This window comes from Gastrolobium bilobum, unplaced genomic scaffold (genome assembly GCF_033153095.1).
Source record: "Gastrolobium bilobum isolate Gb01-03AN ecotype WA unplaced genomic scaffold, APGP_CSIRO_Gbil_v1 utg63326, whole genome shotgun sequence".
NCBI classification, from domain to species: Eukaryota; Viridiplantae; Streptophyta; class Magnoliopsida; order Fabales; family Fabaceae; genus Gastrolobium; species Gastrolobium bilobum.
Window position 1 is genome coordinate 23703 of NW_026896059.1, and position 18084 is coordinate 41786.

General features: G+C 36.3%; 1 protein-coding gene across 1 annotated transcript in view; it reads left to right on the plus strand.

The window, feature by feature from the left end:
* Positions 1-18084, plus strand: part of LOC133297534 (DNA ligase 4) — a 44740-nt gene that overhangs the window by 18550 nt on the left and 8106 nt on the right. Inside the window, exons 11-24 of the mRNA XM_061496701.1 lie at positions 2007-2082; positions 3084-3208; positions 3297-3331; positions 3422-3480; positions 5112-5195; positions 5370-5465; positions 5553-5601; positions 5712-5799; positions 5884-6084; positions 6711-6836; positions 6941-7040; positions 7126-7231; positions 8561-8691; positions 8827-8991. Of these exons, the coding sequence (XP_061352685.1) occupies positions 2007-2082; positions 3084-3208; positions 3297-3331; positions 3422-3480; positions 5112-5195; positions 5370-5465; positions 5553-5601; positions 5712-5799; positions 5884-6084; positions 6711-6836; positions 6941-7040; positions 7126-7231; positions 8561-8691; positions 8827-8991 (1441 nt within the window). The remainder of the gene's footprint in view (positions 1-2006; positions 2083-3083; positions 3209-3296; positions 3332-3421; positions 3481-5111; positions 5196-5369; positions 5466-5552; positions 5602-5711; positions 5800-5883; positions 6085-6710; positions 6837-6940; positions 7041-7125; positions 7232-8560; positions 8692-8826; positions 8992-18084) is intronic.

Here is an 18084-nt window from a genome sequence, read left to right on the forward strand (position 1 = left end):
GAGGATTTGTACATTTGTAGGACAAGTTATCTGGTAAGCTCTGCTACCAAATCATTCTAACTTGGTATCAGAGTAGGTTTCGACCTCTCTCTGTTAGGGAAACACGAGTGTCGTTGTGCCCTCTGCCCAACGGTTTTCTTCCTTGCCATGCCTTAGTATTGGAAAACCATTCTTGCCATGCATCCTTCCGGCAATCCATCGCCGCGTCACATCTCCTTCCAGCAGTAGTTCCACATTTTCAGGCAAATTTTCCAGTTGCTGACCTCTGGATTTGGAGAGGCTCCCAAAGTCAGCCAACCTACGTTGGTTTCACGCCAAACTCATCCATATGCTTTGTCCCACACCGCCACAATCCGCGACCGTTGCATTTATGTCCAAGCGCGTGAGAGCACATCAAAGCACTGCTTCTGTCTAGTCTTTCACAAATTCATGCATGGCACCTTTCTATGCCCTTACGAATTTTCCAAATCGTGGGTCCCATTGTTTTGGTGTTTTCAGCATTTTTGTTTGTCGTTCCAACATTTTTCGACACTTTTTGCTTTGATATGCCTCCTTTGGCATCTATTACTCCAACTATAACAGTGTGGTCATGGTTGCGTACCTGGTGGTAACAGTCCTCAATGCTCTTTCTATTCTAAGTTGGGACATTTTGTGGAACGCTGCTTGGCAAAACATGACAAACCAAATTTTTCTGATTTTGTTTAAACTGAGCAACATCATCTTCTACTCCTATTGTGAACATTTCGAGTGCTGATATGAAGCCTTTCTTCACTTTAAGCCCTCCTTACAACACTTTGTTACAAAAATTGGTTACTCCTTTTGATCATCTTTGCCGTAATAAGCATCGTTGTCAAGATTGCATGCCAGCTCATAGGATCGCACGATCATATGAGTTTTTCCACCATGGCTACGCCAACTCTGTTGCAAATTCGTACATGAATAGGTTCACACAGGATTTTCGGGCAAGATCGTAAAAAACGTCAGGGTTATGCAATCCGTCTGAGCCAGACGATTTGCAAAAATATCCAGAGAAAGTAACTGAGAAAGAGAAGAAAGATGCAGGAGTCGACGATCATCATGGGAGACCAGCTCGACGAAGAGGGCCACCACTCGTGCTTGTTTCTACATGGGGAATCGTCGTTTTACTTTGGAATAGCATATCCACATGTTTCGAATGTCATCCCTTTGCACTTTTTTTTCTATTATTTAAATTTACAGATTTCAACTTTCACTTTTCACTTTTTTTTTTCTTTTATTTGAATTAGCAGAATAAAACATATATGATTAATAAAAATTGATTGTTAAATTACCCTTTTTACAATTTGAAGTTTTTAATTAAATTTAATAGTGATTTAAACATTATTATTTATTTATTATATATATATATATATATATATATATATATATATATATAGGTAGGATCCTTTGACACCAGTGTCAAATTTGAAATTTGACACTTCATTTGAGAGCCATTAGATCAAAAAAGATCAATGACTCTGATTTGTAAGCATGTGACACCATTGATCTTCTTTGATCTAACAGCTCTCAGCTGAGGTGTCAAAGGATCCTACCTCATATATATATATATATATATATGTTTTAAATATAATTTTATATTTTAAGTAAATGAATTATTTTTTGGAGTTGTCTCTGATATTTGAACTGTTTTGTTGTCTTTTATATTTGCTGTCTTCTATGATTTGGAGTTGTACTATTAAAATACAATATTTTCTTTAATGTTCAAGGGAGGTAGTGTAATTCAAAATTATTAATATATTTTTGTTGTTATGGATGTGTTTTTTTTAATCTTGAGTGTGCGTCAACATTTCTACTAGCAATATGCATATCTTTAATATTATTTTTAAACTGCCAGTATCCACATTTGTTAATATTTACATGATTCTCTGTTTATTGATGCCAAGGAGTTGCATATGCTTATACAACACTTTTGACTTTGTGCCATAATTTAATCGATTGAATAACCTCTCACCTATGCTGCTATGCAGGTGAACTGTGTTGGTCATTTATTGCTCATAATGTGGATGAAGTTGAGAGGTTTTTCAAAGAAACCATTGAGAATAGGTCAGCAAAAACCCTGATTCATTTTGCCTCCGAAGCTATATGTGGATATTTAAACCAGCTGTCTATAGATTTATTTGCTGGTCTCCTATTTTCTTCTGAATTGTCCGAAGACGGTATGATCTAGCAGAATTTAGGAAGTTGCAAACACTTAACTGAGATAGCTGTTTGTATATGTCAAGCTAAATGATGCCAGACTTTGGTATAAGAAGATTTTTTATAATGTAGCCATGTAAGGATCTAGGAGAATAGGAGTTCAGTTCTGGTTCCCTAGTCCTTTTCTTCCTTCTTCAGGTCTTAGCAAACCTGACTCTTCTTGAGTTGTCTCTCGCCATCTCTCAATTCTTTTTTGAAGGTTCAATATATTATTACGGAAAAACATAGTTGTTAACTTGTTAAAGGCATACCTCATCAAATATCTGCGTATAAACACCTATTTGTTTTATATGTATGCTAAATTGCTAATATTTGTTTATGTTTTGTATCTTTTTCTGTATGCCTGTAACATAAGAGTTTGGGGAAAATATTCCATCTCTTGATTTATTCATATGGTCTGAGATACATTATAGGGAAATATTACTCTCCTTTTACATGAGGTAACTTATCTCATTTTCTCTCACTTTGATTTTCGCACCCCACTTTTTTCTTCTTTTTCTTTTTTCTTGTAATGGTGGGACCCACCCATTTTCTCTCTACCACATAAGATAACTATCTTATGTGGAAGGAGATTAATAAAACCCTACATTATATAGCAAAGATAGAGATAAATGAAACAAAAAATAAACAATTCTCAGAATTAACTAGGATTCCTTAAAAATCATGAACAGCAATAAAACACAATACTTGATCACAATCATTCTATTTATGAGATGCTGTGATTCTCATAATATTTCCGGATTGTTATCCATCTAAGGCTGGGGAATAGATATTAGTCTTTTTCAGCTTGCCAACATTTCCAGTTTGCACATACTTCTTAAGAAATTTTATTTTTCTCCTTTATTTAGAGATGAGGGAATTGTTGTAAAAGACCTCAGTTCCAAATGGGAACCTAGTGATCGCAGTGGAAAGTGGCTAAAATTGAAGCCCGAATACATTCAAGCTGGTTCTGATCTTGATGTACTTATCATAGGTATATGATTTGTGTTCTTAAATTTATATACATCATGAAGCAGCTTGTTTAACATGTTTATTTTGACTTTGCTGTTTGACTATTATAGGCGGCTACTATGGCTCTGGACGACGGGGAGGAGAGGTTTGGTCATTTTACCCTAGAATTTTACTTTTGAATGAACTATTGTTTTGTCCTTCAAATGAACTTGTAGGGGCATGCTTTTTATTTCAGGTTGCTCAATTCTTGGTAGGCCTCGCAGAGCGTCCATCCCCAAATACACATCCTAAGCGGTATAAATACTTTAGTATATAACTAATGTTTGACTTTTTCTGGCTGTCATTCTTCTTGTGTTAGTATTTATTTTTAAGAATAATTGAGATCTTTTGCTGCAATGTGGGTAATTCTGATTGCATTCTTGAACCAAATGGATTGCATGCAATTTGGGTGAGATTTGATTGTAGCGCTTATACTACTATATCTTTCTTTTATATTCTCAAAAAACATGAAAGTTTGTAAGAGAGAGTGTGATTTTATTTTGGCAAAATCAACTCTGCATACTTCAATGAAAAATTCAGTTAGCTTTATCAATTAAGGAGAGAGAAAACCAAAGAGAAAATGAGTGGTAAATTAAAATTGTTTTAATATATGGCCAAAGTTGAATTTCTCCATTTTCTTGGTCGTTTTGTGTTTTGTACTTCTGAGGAGGAGGATTCCTTATCTTCCCTTCTCTTCATAATCTTTTCCCTTTGTCTTGATGAATTTCTTCCAAAAACAAATTCGTTGGATGATAGCATTTTCTTGGCTTGCTGCCCGTCCTGTCTAAAAGTTTAAGATTTGTTTGAAATCTCAATAAGTGCAGAAAATAAAAATTTTGGCACTGAATTTATGTAGTGGTGTTTGTTTAATACATGCCAAAAATGAAATAATTTATAAAGTGAAAAGCGCTGAAAATGTTGAGCACATGAGGTCATACAACTTGTATTAAGAGGGAAATGATATTCCTTCTTCTCTACCAAAGCATCTAGGATCTTCACTATTTTCTGCATCATTTCTTTGAATCCTAATATACTGGCAGAATCGTTGGTCCTATTCTTCGTATGCTTTCCCAAATTCTGCAAAGCTTCAAGATGTACTCCCATGGTGCTTATCCTCTCAAAGATCTGGCAGGTCAGACCAGTTGATACAGCTTTGGATTCTTTAGTGATTGAAGCGGACAACACCTCAAGGAAGAATGAAAGAAAAATGGGAAGAGGGAGTAATTTTCTGTTTGTTGATGAGAATAGCTGAAATAGACACTTCTCTTGTCAAGGGGCACCCTCCTTCTATACTGAGCACTCTCAGCCTATATTCAGAAAAATACCATTCAATGTCCAATAGGGAGGACAACACCCCCTTTTATACAAACAAAACCAACTAACCACCTCTTAACTATCTAATCACTGAGAATATTCTTTTAAAAGGAATATCATTTCCCTCCTAATACAAATCGTATCAGCAGCATTTCTTTCCTTATTCAAATCACTTGATGCATTATTCCCTTTAGCACTTTCAATAGTTTCAACTTTAAGTTGAGCACAATTTCTGCACTAAAAATGAAAATATTTTCAATATTGCAAAGAAGCCCTAAGTTATATACTTAGATTTTGCTAAACTAGTTTTGGTATGGACATATTGAAACTTAAATCTACACCCATTTCCCGTAAAACAATACCGGGAAGGTAAGTGAATTTTGCATTGAATTAGATGAACCATTGCAAAGTTTCCATATGTTTAATTTTGTTCTTGTACTTTTAGTCTTTTAGAGAACTATGGTACCTCTTTCGGGAAATAGAGTCATGATACTTAAAACTAGCTTGTTTTAACTTATGTACATAATTATCTATGCATAGTAATATTAACTAGGTCCTTCTTTATATTGCAGGTTTATCTCCTTTTGCAGAGTTGGTACTGGACTTTCTGATGATGAGCTTGATGCTGTAGTAACCAAACTAAAACCCTACTTCAGGTAAGTTATATATGTGGGTCAATTTTTTTGATGAGGTAATTGTAATGGGTATTTTCTTGTGTTTTAGTTGCTTGCATTTTTTGGTATTAAAGCTAAAAGATTTAAATGGTGTAATTTATCAAATATCATTGACTTTTAGTTTAATTTTTTTCCTCTTCTTTCTCTCTCTCGTAGAAAGTATGAGCATCCAAGGAAGAGGCCACCAAGTTTTTACCAAGTTACTAATCATTCAAAAGAACGACCTGATGTGTGGATTGATAGCCCTGAGAAGTAAGTCTTTTCACCTTAATGTCTAAACTCTGAAGTATATGTAGTTTGCATTTTCAATGATGATAGATTACCTTTCTCCTTATGCAGATCATTTATTCTGTCTATAACCAGTGATATCCGAACTATAGAATCTGAGGTGGGTCCTTGCCAATGCAGTGTGTCTATCTCAGTGGAAGGGTTGCAATCTATATAATCTTTCTTGTCTCCCAAACTGAACGGTTTTAATTTGGATGATTTCATTTGCAGGTATTTGCCGCACCTTACAGCCTGAGATTTCCTCGGATTGACAGAGTTAGATATGACAAGGCTTGGCATGAATGCCTTGATGTGCAATGTAAGGGAATTACAAAAGGTTTTTGGTATCTTCATTGATGACGTTGCTGTAAGGTTGATTACTTTCTTTTTTTACCCTTTGCAGCATTCATAGAACTAGTGCATTCTAGCAACGGTACCACACAGAGGGATACAGAATATGGCAGCAAGCAATACACTAAACCAAAACGCATGAAGTCCTCCATAAGGGGAGAAAAAAACATGTCCATTGTTCCTTCTCATTTAATTCAAACTGATGTTTCCAGTGTTAAGGGGGGTTCCCTAATATTTTCAAATATGATGTTTTGTATCCTGGAGAATCTTGCTAGCTACATATCATCTGTCTAGCTAACTGATTGTGGAAATTCTTCTATCTATATTTTGTTTTAGAAATATGTCTTTCTACTTTATTTCCTTTTGTTAAAACTACTGTGTGAAGCATGAATTTAGTGTGATTGAAGGTATTTGAGTCCCTTGTACTATCCTGTACGACATTGTACTATTAGCCTATTTTATTCTATGTAAATACATGACCAATGTGGCTGCAGTTTTTCAAATTCCCTATTACTTTCACACCTTACATATTTTATTTTGACTTGCCTGTTCTTCCATATATTTTCCTGCTCCACACTCACCGAAATGCTTGTTGTGTCAAAAGAAAGCAGTTACACATGCACAAGTTGTAATTTAATGACAATGCCTTGAGGCTCCATGATTCTTGTGCTCTGAAAAGGCCCTTTGTTGCCATATAAACAGAAGGAATGCAATTCTTTCATTTCAAAGATATTTTATATTGCTTTACTTTTTTCCTCATAATTTTTCTAAAGATGTTAGACAGTCTAAGAGCATTAGAGAAATAATTCATTACATCAATCATTCTGACTGATCTGAAAATCCTTAAAGGTGCAAACTAGTATCCCTTGACATCTACAGACTTTGTCAATGTGCCTCCATCTCATTCTCTCAAGTCCTTACACCAAATAATTGCTGAGAATGGGGGAACTTTCTCGATGAATTTGAATAACTCCGTCACCCATTGTGTTGCAGCAGATAGCAAGGGTTCTCTCTCTCTCTCTCCCCCTTTGTGTGCGTGTGTGTGTTATGTGCATGAAAAAGCACAAAGTTTTATTTGCTGAATATCTAATAATGACAGTTGTCTGTAGGATTTAAATTCGAAGCAGCAAAACGTCATGGTGATATCATTCATTATACTTGGGTATTAGATTGCTATGAACAAAAGAAGCTTGTCCGCTTACAGCCGAAGTAAGTTTCCTGACTGAATATGAACTTATTTCCATCCTGTAAAGCTCTTCTGATTGTATGTTGCTTTCAATGTTTCCTTTGAAAGGTACTTCCTCTTCCTATCTGAACTGACAAAGAAGAAATTACAAGAAGAAATTGATGAGTTCTCCGACTCTTACTACTTGGATCTCGATCTTGGAGACATAAAGCAGGTAATACCATTAGCAACTAGCTAGTGTGTATTATGTTAAATTTTGGAAGTGTTGTACCCAGTGTTGTAAAAACGTAGTGTCGAAACGTAGAAACGGACCGTGTCTACGTTTTTATGACTAAAATTGAGTCAAAATGGTAGTTGAAACGGGTTGAGTCAAAACGGTTGAAACGTCGTGTCAACTTGGTAAACTCGGTTGACTCAGCGAGTTTATCGAGTTGACTCAGTTTTTTTAAAAAAAATAAAAAAAATAAAGAGTTAGATCTGACGAAGAGGGTAGAAAGAGAAGCAAAGACGATGAAGAAGGAGAAGAAGAGCTTCATCGCCAACACCTTCACCATTGTTGGTTGTTACTCCAACCCAAACCAAAACACAAAAGAAGAAGAGCAGTTCAAGTTGCAGTTGCAGAAAGAAAAACTGATGACATTTCTTCTTACTTGTTTCTATGCTTTCTTTTCTCTTCTACTCTCGCTTTAGTTTTGGCACTAAATAGCTCTTGATGCAAAGCATTTAAACTATATCCACCATTAAGAAGAGAGAGAGTGAGAGAGAGAGAGAGAAAGCAACGTCAGTGTTAATAAAAGGGAACAAAGAAGAAGAGACTCACCGCCACACTCTAATGCTTGTATATTATTATAATCAATGCTTTAAGTAATTAATAAATCCATGAATAATATAAAAATATATATAATATGAATTTTTTTTTGCATACTTCAAATACATATATATATATATATATATATATATATATATATATAAAACACGTAATAATAAAAAAACTTATATGTATTTTTAGTCATTAATTAGCTTAAATTTAGTAACTTATATAATTAATACATTAAAATCATTCTATATAAATTAAAACAAAGATTAAAATTGATATTCTTATAAAATAAACATGTTTGTGGGTTTTGGTTTTATATATGTTGGATATATATTTTATTTTTAATACGTTAGTAAACTCTTACATTTCGTTTACATTTTGCGATTTTACGTTTTTGCTCACCCCTACCGTTTTTACATAGACTCTACGTTTTAACAACATTGGTTGTAACAAGAGGGCGAGCCTGAGCAATGGTAAAGTTGTTTCTTTGTGACTAAAAGGTCACGGGTTTGAATCCGGGAAACAACTTATTTACAATTATGCAAAGGTAAAACTATGTATAAAGATTGCCATCACCCCACTCTTACTAGGCGGGGTTTAATGGTGAGTGGTTTTGGAAGTGTTGTACTATATATATCTAACCAGTATGATGTAAGCTTTATTAGGAAAAGTTCACGTATGGAATATGGAAAGGAATCAGAGTTAACTTTTATTCATCTTTTGCAGCTCTTAAGCAATATTCATAGGTCAGAAGATGTCAGCGTTGTTGATCATTACAGGAAAAAATACTGTCCAAAGGATAAGTGGTCCTTCTTTTATGGATGCTCCATTTATTTACACTCTGCAATACCATCATTGTAAGATACAATAATGTGAAATCGAATCTATTTCTTAACTTAAGCACATGATATAGGATTTTGATTATGATTATTATTTTGATATAGGATTGTAAGTTTGATTATTATTTATTATTATTCAACGCTTTCATATAGGAAAGGAGATTGGGAAGTTCTATTGGGACTTGCTTTGAGGAGATTCAAACTTGAAATTCTCATGGGTGGTGGAAAAGTTACCGCTAATCTATCTTCTGCAACCCATTTAGTGGCCTTGTTTGTGCCAGGATATCATACCAACTTTCTAGATGAAATACAGAGAAGGTAAGTTATCTGTCTATTGGCAACTTGCCGGGTTAAGTGTTGTTGAACAATCTTATCAATTTTATTGTGGATTTACAAGTTAATCTTACTTTAGATTCACAAGATCACTGTAAATTCTTAGTACTCTAGCTTAGGCTTTCACTTTATTTTTAGAGAGCTCACCGTTTGTATGAAAAACAGAACATAATATTTTTTTCAAGAGTTTTCACATGGAAGGTACTTTAGGATTGCTATGAAAAATTGTGTTACCGCATTTTTCTTTGGTCCATAAGTTCTTTGTCATTGAACATACACCACCAAATAAATGCACCTTGTGACCGAGTGGCGGTAGAAAACTTAATGGTCATCCTCACTCCAAATCAAACCAAATTGTCAAACAACAGTGCTAAATCTTACAAACCAAACTCTTGGAGATTGCTTGAGTCCATATAGAGATTTAAGGAGATGATAAACTAGGCTAGAAGACTCCCCCCGAGTAACGAATCCACGAGGTTGTTCCAATAGACTTTTCTTAACAAATCACCATCGAGAAAAGCATTCTTGATATCCAGTTGACAAAGTAGCCAGTGACAAATAGCAACCATAGATAGAAGAGGCGAACATATGTCATTTTCTCCATGGGAAGGTGTCCCTGTAATTGAGTCCAAAGACCTAGGTATAACCTTTCGCCACCAATTGAGCCTTGTGACGATTCATTTGACCTTTAGAACCAATCTTAATAGTGAATACCCACTGACAGCCAACAACATACTTATCTGAAGGAAGAGGTACAAACAAGATTGGAAGTGTCACTACTCTGAAGTGCACACATTTCATTGATCAAAGCTTGACACCACCCTGAATGGGTGTAACACCCCCAAATTCTATCACTACAATAATAAAATATTCCTATGGTAGAGATATTGAAAAAAAAAATAACATTTAAATTATTTAATAAGATTACATAAATATTGCGAAAGCTAAATTAAAATCAATTTGGAGAAATGTTATCGCCGCACCTGTAACAGGGACAAGTGCAAGGCTAACTAAAAGATAATCTCATTCCAAAATATATATATTCAATGTAAATATTTACAAATTTAAAATATAAATTAGGAATCTAAATATATCTAATACATTTGTAAATCCTAAGCCTAGTTTGAAAAGTTTGAGATGTTATCCTTATTGCTCACTGCCAGCCCCAAACTTTGCAATCTGCTTCACTGAAACTCTGCTCCCCCCCGAAGGATCATTGCAGCACAAAGACAAAGACAAACAATCAGCAAAAGCTGGTAATCCCAATCTAGAACACAACGAAGATAGTCATAAGTAAATCAATAATTATAATCAACTCAAAATCAATCAAGGCATTTTATTTAGAATAATTATATTTCAATAAATCAAAATGATATTTTATTAAGGATAATCATTAACTAACATATTCAGCACAACATTAATGACAATATTACATAGATGATAATAATCATAACTCAAATATTCATCATAATCAAATCAAGTATGAAATTCTATTATTAATCATGTTTAAGCTCATTTAGTGTATTTAGTGGGAAGGGAACCATGGTAGACCCGGGAAACTCTGCCAGTCACAAATAATCAAATAGGCCATAATCAAAATATCTCTTCTTAGTGTGCATACCTCTTCCAAAAGTTGCTACTAGTATCCCGAGAAACCCTGCCAGACACCACTTTGGGAAGAACGGATAATATCTGTTCACATCGTATAAATGTATCAGAGGCATAAAGCCCAAAGGTTGTATTCATCACTCTAGGAGGTACCATCCCAAAGTTATCCTTTCACTAGTTAATTAATCGCAATCACACACAATCAGAAACATTCAATCTTGTCATATTTAGAAAGTTTCTTCTTTAATATATAACCTCTTTGCCAGTTACTCAAGGGTATCAAAATTTCTTTCAATTATTCAATAAAACTCATATTGCACATATATCTCACATAATAAAAATTTTCATCATTTTATCAAAGATAGAGTTTACTCTTATGATTTATTATCTATCACCATCAAGGTATTGATATTATTCCCAAGCACATCACACCCATAACAAATTTTCCGTACATCGAACATAATAAATTTTCCATACATCGCACATAATAAATTTTCCATAGGAATTAAATAAAATTCCTAATAAGACTCATATAATATATAATTAATCTTATACTTCTCTAGGGTTAATCAAATGAGTTCCCAAATAATATAAATAATTTTATAAAATTTTAATATAATTTTCTAGGGGTCAAAACCCAATAAAGTTCCCGGATAATATAAAAATTTACAGATAATTAAATATTAGGGATTGGGATAAATTTTTATATAAAACAAAACTATAGTGCTCTTAGTATTAGGATTACAAACAAAATTCATATAAAAGATAACCTACAAATACCTAGGAATTAGGGTTACCTATACCAAATTTCATATATATAAAAATAACCTAAAAGAACATAGAAATTTCAAATTTCATATACACAAATAACCTAAGAGTATATTAAGATTACCTGGTCTCCATTTTTGCTAACTTCTAGAAGGAAAAATAATTTGGGGTAGAGAACAGGTTGGTAACTAGAAGAATATAAAAATAAAATAAGCTTTTGAAGTAAGAAGATAGAGAGTAGTAGAGGAGAAGAGGAGTGGAAGAGAAATACTAAGGGTTAGTAGGGTTAGGCTAGGCCTCTAATTATAGCTGAAGTCTTGGGTTCAGATATGGGTTGGGCTTCGTACAATTATTTTTCTTTTCTTCTTAATTTCTTATGGCTCAGAATATCGCTGACTCATCATATCTAATCAAATAAAGATTGCTAACTCATCCTAATCCAATCACATTACCAGTCAAACATTAATGCATAAATGATCAATCAATTAATAATTCAATTAATCACAATTTATCATTAGTTCTAATAATATATATATGGGTTTTATTAGTCTCATTTAACATAAGATAGTTATCTTATGTTGTAGAGAGAAAATAGGTGGGTTCCACTATTACAAGAAAAAAGGTGGGGTACAAAAATCGAAGTGAGAGAAAATGAGAGATGATATCTTATGTAAAAGGAGAGTAATATTTCCCTATATATATATATTATTACCACTAATTTATAATTTATTATTATTATAAATTACTATTATTTTTCTGGAATATTACAATGGGATAAAGCCTCACTTGTTGTCATGGGAATAGACACAAAAGACAAAGAAGAAATACAAGCAAAATGCGAGGGTGATAGGTGGTGATAGCTCAAAGCAACCTAGTAGGATTACAAGAAGTACAAACTTTGTGAAGAGTAATAGGAATGTCAATGTTAGGAGACAAAGCTGAAGCCGGAGGCGAAGAAGGGGTCGAAATGGAGTTTGCATCGATAATAGTTGTTAGGGCAATGTCAAGCAGTGGACGCGGACGCGACTGGTGCTGATAGACTTGTAGGGGATGGTCAGGAGCCTAGTCAGCCTAAGCTGGGGTAAACTATGGTGGGGTGTGAACTTAATCGAGATGAAAGGAGGTAAAGTAGTAGAGCTAGACTTAGGGGTGAAGGAAGAGGACCCAAATAATGGAACTAACTCATTAGTCGAGACTGGATTGCGGTGATAAATCGGAGAGTAACATCTATAATCCCAAGAAAGAAACACTTGTGGGATTGAGTAGTAATATCTATAAGTCAATGAAGGCAGGGGCTACAATAAAGGTATACTAGGGTTTCACAAAAGCAGAGTCTCTTAGGTCGGGATTTTTGACACCAAGTTCGAATTTTAAATTCTAAATATTATTTACTTAAATGGTCATGTACAAACGTTTATAATATATAGACTAATGTGAATAATTGCTTTCCTAATAAAGAGCTAGTTCAACGTGTTGAAATTATAGGGATTTAGGTAGGGGAGGAAAATACTCATAAGAAAATTATATGTATATTGTTGTGAAGGATACATTGTGATATGATGTGATACAAAATACAAAGCATTAATTCCTATTTATATTAATACTAGGTTCCAAATTATATTTTTTGTTATATGATGTGATACAAAATACAAAGCATTAATTCCTATTTATACTAATATTAGACTCCAAATTCTAATTTCAGAAGGAAACAAATCATGAAATTTTAAGAATTAGGGAAACTATTCTCAAGAGTTCATATAAGATAGTCTAAACTATTTTAACATACAGTCAAGATATTATACAATATTTTTCATATATTATAACATTTCCCCCCAAGTTAAAGCTTACTAAGTTTTTAGCTTGTTAAAAATGACACCTTAAAAATGAAAAATAACCAATATAGTTTGAGACATAACCGGCGGGGCCAATTTGCTTCGGGTACAAAGACCACTGGGGGAAAAGTGTCTTCCAAATTTCTCCTCCCCAATGCTATATTGGACAAGAGGCAATGAGAGCAACACTACGGATAGGAGTTTGCATTGGAAAAGAAACAATAAAGTAAGCAAAACCATGGTAAATGACAATGGCTACCAACCCAGTAGGATCAAGAGTTGAACTTGATGTCAACTTAGCAAGACCTGTCAATGACTAATGGTGGCAAAAGGTGACATTCAAAAATCAACACCTAAAACACACTGCATAACAAACGATAACCACCAATAATGGTGATGACACACAAATCACTAGTGGCAAACAACGTACAATGAGAAGGAATCAACACCAAGTCCCAAAACAATAATGAACCCCAGCAACGGCGCAATGTATCTAGGGCAAATTAGGGGTTGTGAATGCAATGGGTAGTATGAAGATGAGAAGATGAGGGTGTGATGGTTTGACGAAGAGCTTGAGACTAGTGAGGCGAGAGAGGAGTTCACATTGAGAGGTCTGAGAGTGGTGACGGTCATGGTGACGCATTAATCTGACGTGTCGAGAAGAAACAAATCACGTGCGGAAGCGGTTGGTCGTTAAACCACATCTAGGCTGGACTAAGGTCGCTGTCCAGAAAAGTTATCGGCCAGCAACAGATGATGGTCAAAACAATGCGGACAATGGCTGGAAAATGTGGTGCTGGCTGTCAACGAAACAAGAGTGGTGGAGACAAAAAAAGTTGATGATGCTGTGGTCAACAGTGAGCCTTTGGGATTTGGACAGTTGTAGACTGAGGTCGGTTAAAAGGAAGATAATGATAATGAAAATAAAGTGGAGCTCCGGATTTAGGGAACTTGGCAGCGGCATAGTGACTGGGCCGAGTCACGAAGGATGATACTGTTAGGAGAAGAGTAAAAACAAAGAATTTTTACTAAGGTAGAAGTCGTAACTTTTACATTCAAACAATAGATTTTTAAATTACAAAACTTGTAACTCTACAATAAAGACACTTATCACCACAATAAACTCACATAACTTCAGAAACTTAAAAACATAAAACTGACATTTAACGTTTGCTGAATTAAACCTATTAAAAACTAAACTGACTGCTGAATTAAACCCATTAAAAATTAAACTGACACATAACTCCACATTTAATTTTTATTCAACAAAACTCCCCCGTAAACTTAAATGCTTCTGCCATCCTTCATGCCGATCATTTTCTTGCAGTTGTCAAGAAGTACCGTCGGTAGCGGTTTCGTGAAGATATCCGCGACCGGTCCCGACTTGCCACGTGTACTAATTCTACACTTCTTTCCTTCACATGATCTCGGATGAAGTGAAACCGAACGTCGATGTGCTTGCTTCTCTCATGATTGACTGGGTTCTTTGCCAACTCAATTGCCGATTTATTATCAACTCGTATCACAGTCGCACTGAGTTGTTGTTGCTCCAACTTGCCCAACAAATTTCTGAGCCATATTGCATGACATACACACCAAGACGCTGTCACATATTCAGCTTCACATGTTGAGAGCGTCATGATTGGTTGCTTCTTTGAAAGCCAAGTAAATGCCGTGTCACCCATAAAGAACACATATCCTGAAGTGCTTTTTCGATCGTCTAAGTCTCCACACCAATCGTTGTCGGAGTACCCAATTAACTTGTAATCTTCTGAATTTGAATAAAATAACCCGAGTGACACTGTTCCTTGGATATACCGTAGGATTCGCTTCAACGCCTTCCAATGTGAATAAACTGGCTCTTCCATGAATCGACTTACAATGCCAACACTTAACAAAAGGTTTGGCCTTGTGCATGTGAGATAGCGAAGGCTTCCCACCAAACTTCGATATTTGCTCGCGTCGACTCGTTCTCCTCCATCGAACTTCGAGAGTTTTGCATCCGGTTCCATTGGTGTTGAAACTGGGTTGCAATCTGCCATCTTGTACTTCTTCAAAATTTCCTTTGCATATACCTCCTGTGACACAAAAATACCCGTCTCTCCTTGTCTTACATCCAGACCAAGGAAGAACTTCATCAAACCCAGATCTGTCATCTCGAATTCCCGTGTCATTGTGCTCTTAAACTCTTGTATCATCTCATCATTGTTCCCCATAAAAATAAGGTCATCAACATAAAGAGAAACAAATAACAAATTACCTCCACTCTTCTTCACATAAAAGGGCATGTTCGTAGGGACATTGCTCGAACCCGTTCTCCTTGAAGTATGTATCAATACGAGTATTCCATGCCCGCGGTGCTTGCTTCAACCTGTAAAGCGCCTTCTTCAATTTCAGCACCTTCTTTTCTTCTCCGATTTTCATGTACCCAGGTGGTTGTTCGATGTAGACTTCTTCTTCGAGCACACCATTCAAGAATGCCGACTTGACATCCATTTGAAATATCGGCCATTTGAATTGAGCCGCTTGTGAAATGAGCAATCGGATTGTCTCCATTCTAGCAACGGGAGCAAACACCTCGTCATAGTCGATTCCCGCCTTTTGCTTGTATCCCTTTGCAACAAGTCGTGCCTTGTACCGTTCTATCTTACCTTGAACATTCATCTTTCTCTTGAACACCCACTTCACACCAATGGGCTGACTTCCTTTCGGCAATTCCGCTAACTTCATCACGACTCACCACAACCTTCTTGCTTATTGGGTCGAGTAACTTGTATGCTTTTGTTTTCTCATCATACCCAATAAAAATATACCTTTTGCTTTTGTCTTCAAGTTTCGTTCTTCGCTGATCCGGCACGTGTGCATAGGCCACACTACCGAATACTTTGAGATGAGAGACTGTCGGTTTTTGTCCGCTCCATGCCTCTTGCGGGGTTTGATCATCCAACTTCGCATGTGGACATCGATTTTGCGCATAGATGGCTCATTGCACAGCTTCCGCCCAAAATTCCTTCGGCATCTTCTTGCTCTTGAGCATTGACCGAACCATGTCAAGAATGGTCTTGTTCTTCCTCTCGGCCACACCGTTTTGTTGTGGAGAGTACGGTGCGGTTAGAAACCGCCTTATGCCTTGCTCCTCACAATACTCCATGAAAACTGTTGAAGTATACTCTCCACCTCTATCAGATCATATGGATTTGATGTGTCTACCAGTTGTCTTTTCCACCATCACTTTGAACTTTTTGAACACCTCGAACGCCTCGGATTTTTCCTTCAAAAAATAAACCCAATTTTTTCGTGAGAAATCATCAATAAAGGAAATAAAATACCTCTTACCGCTAAAAGATTCAGGGGTGATTGGTCCACATATGTCAGTATGAATCAACTCAAGAGGTTGCTTAGCCCGATATTCTGCCTTCTTTTGAAACGACGTTCTCGCATGCTTGCCGAGCACACACTCTTCACAAAACTTTCCCTCGTAGTGCATGTCTAGTAGCCCGTGCACCATGTTCTTCTTTGCCAACTCGTTTAGACCACCATGATGTAGGTGACCAAAACGGAGATGCCACAGCGACGCCTTGTCTTCTACGTCTACCTGCAAACATTTTTCTCGCACGCTTTTCAAATTCAGCTTGTACATGCTATGGGATTTCCAAAGTTATTAGTCAAGGGTAAGCCTAGAAGAATCCCCATTTCAACTCGAGCGACCGAACGCCCTTGCTTATCTTTCAAGTGTAAAATCCGGCCTTGCATAAGTACCGAATAACCTTTCTCCATGAGTTGCCCCATACTCAAAATGTTGCTCTTGAGGTCTGGTACGTAATACACATCTTGGATTGACCCAACTAAGCCATCCTTTTGTAAGTAAAAAATCGTACCTTGGCCTTTGACCTCAACCTTCGAACGCATCTCCAAACGACACATGCCAGTTTCCACCTTTCGCATCTCTCTAAATAGGTGCTCGTGCCCGCACATATGGTTGCTTGCACCCGTGTCGAGTAGGGCTGGCAATATGGGCCAGCCCGCCCCGGCCCGCCACTAAATGGGCTGGCCCGCCCCGGCCCGTTTTGACAAAATGGGTTGAATTGAGTAACCCGGCCCGTTTTATGAGTGGGCTGGCGGGCTACGGGCCAGCCCGCCTAAAATAAAAAAAATATAAAAATAAAATACAAAAAATTAAATTCTGTATAAAATCACATAAAAAAACCTGCATAAAAGCATACAAAAATCTGCATAAAATCCTAATGTGCTTATGAAACCAAGAAGATCAGTGTTTAATAATCTGCATATAAATATGCATCTTTCAATCCAAAAATAATAATAAAAAAATAAAATCATATCAGGATAAAATAGAGTAACAAAACAAGTAACAAAGTGTTGTATGAGCAGTCCACAACAATTCAAAAAAGCCACTTGCATGCAGAGAAATCTAAGATACGGAGCTACATAACAATTGGGTAACCTAAAAAAAAAAAAAAAAAAAAGGACTTGGCGGTCTAGCCCGCCCCGTGGCGGGCTGACCCATATGGGCTGGCGGGTTTGGCGGGGCGGGCTGGTGGGTTGAAAAACTCAACCCAGCCCGCCCCATTTGACAGGCGGGGCGGGCCAGCCCGGCGGGCTCAGCCCATTTTGCCGGCCCTAGTGTCGAGGTACCACACCGTGTCATTGCCGGTGTTGCCTTCGTTGTGTGCCATCATGAGAAGACCTTCTTTTGCCTCATCTTCCGTGGCTAGGTTGGTTGTCTCTTCCACTTTTTTCTCGAATCGACATTCTTTCGCGAAATGCCCCACCTGGCCATAATTGTAACACTTATCAGAGTTACAATCCTTTGCATAGTGACCATATTTGCCCCACTTGTAGCACTCGATGT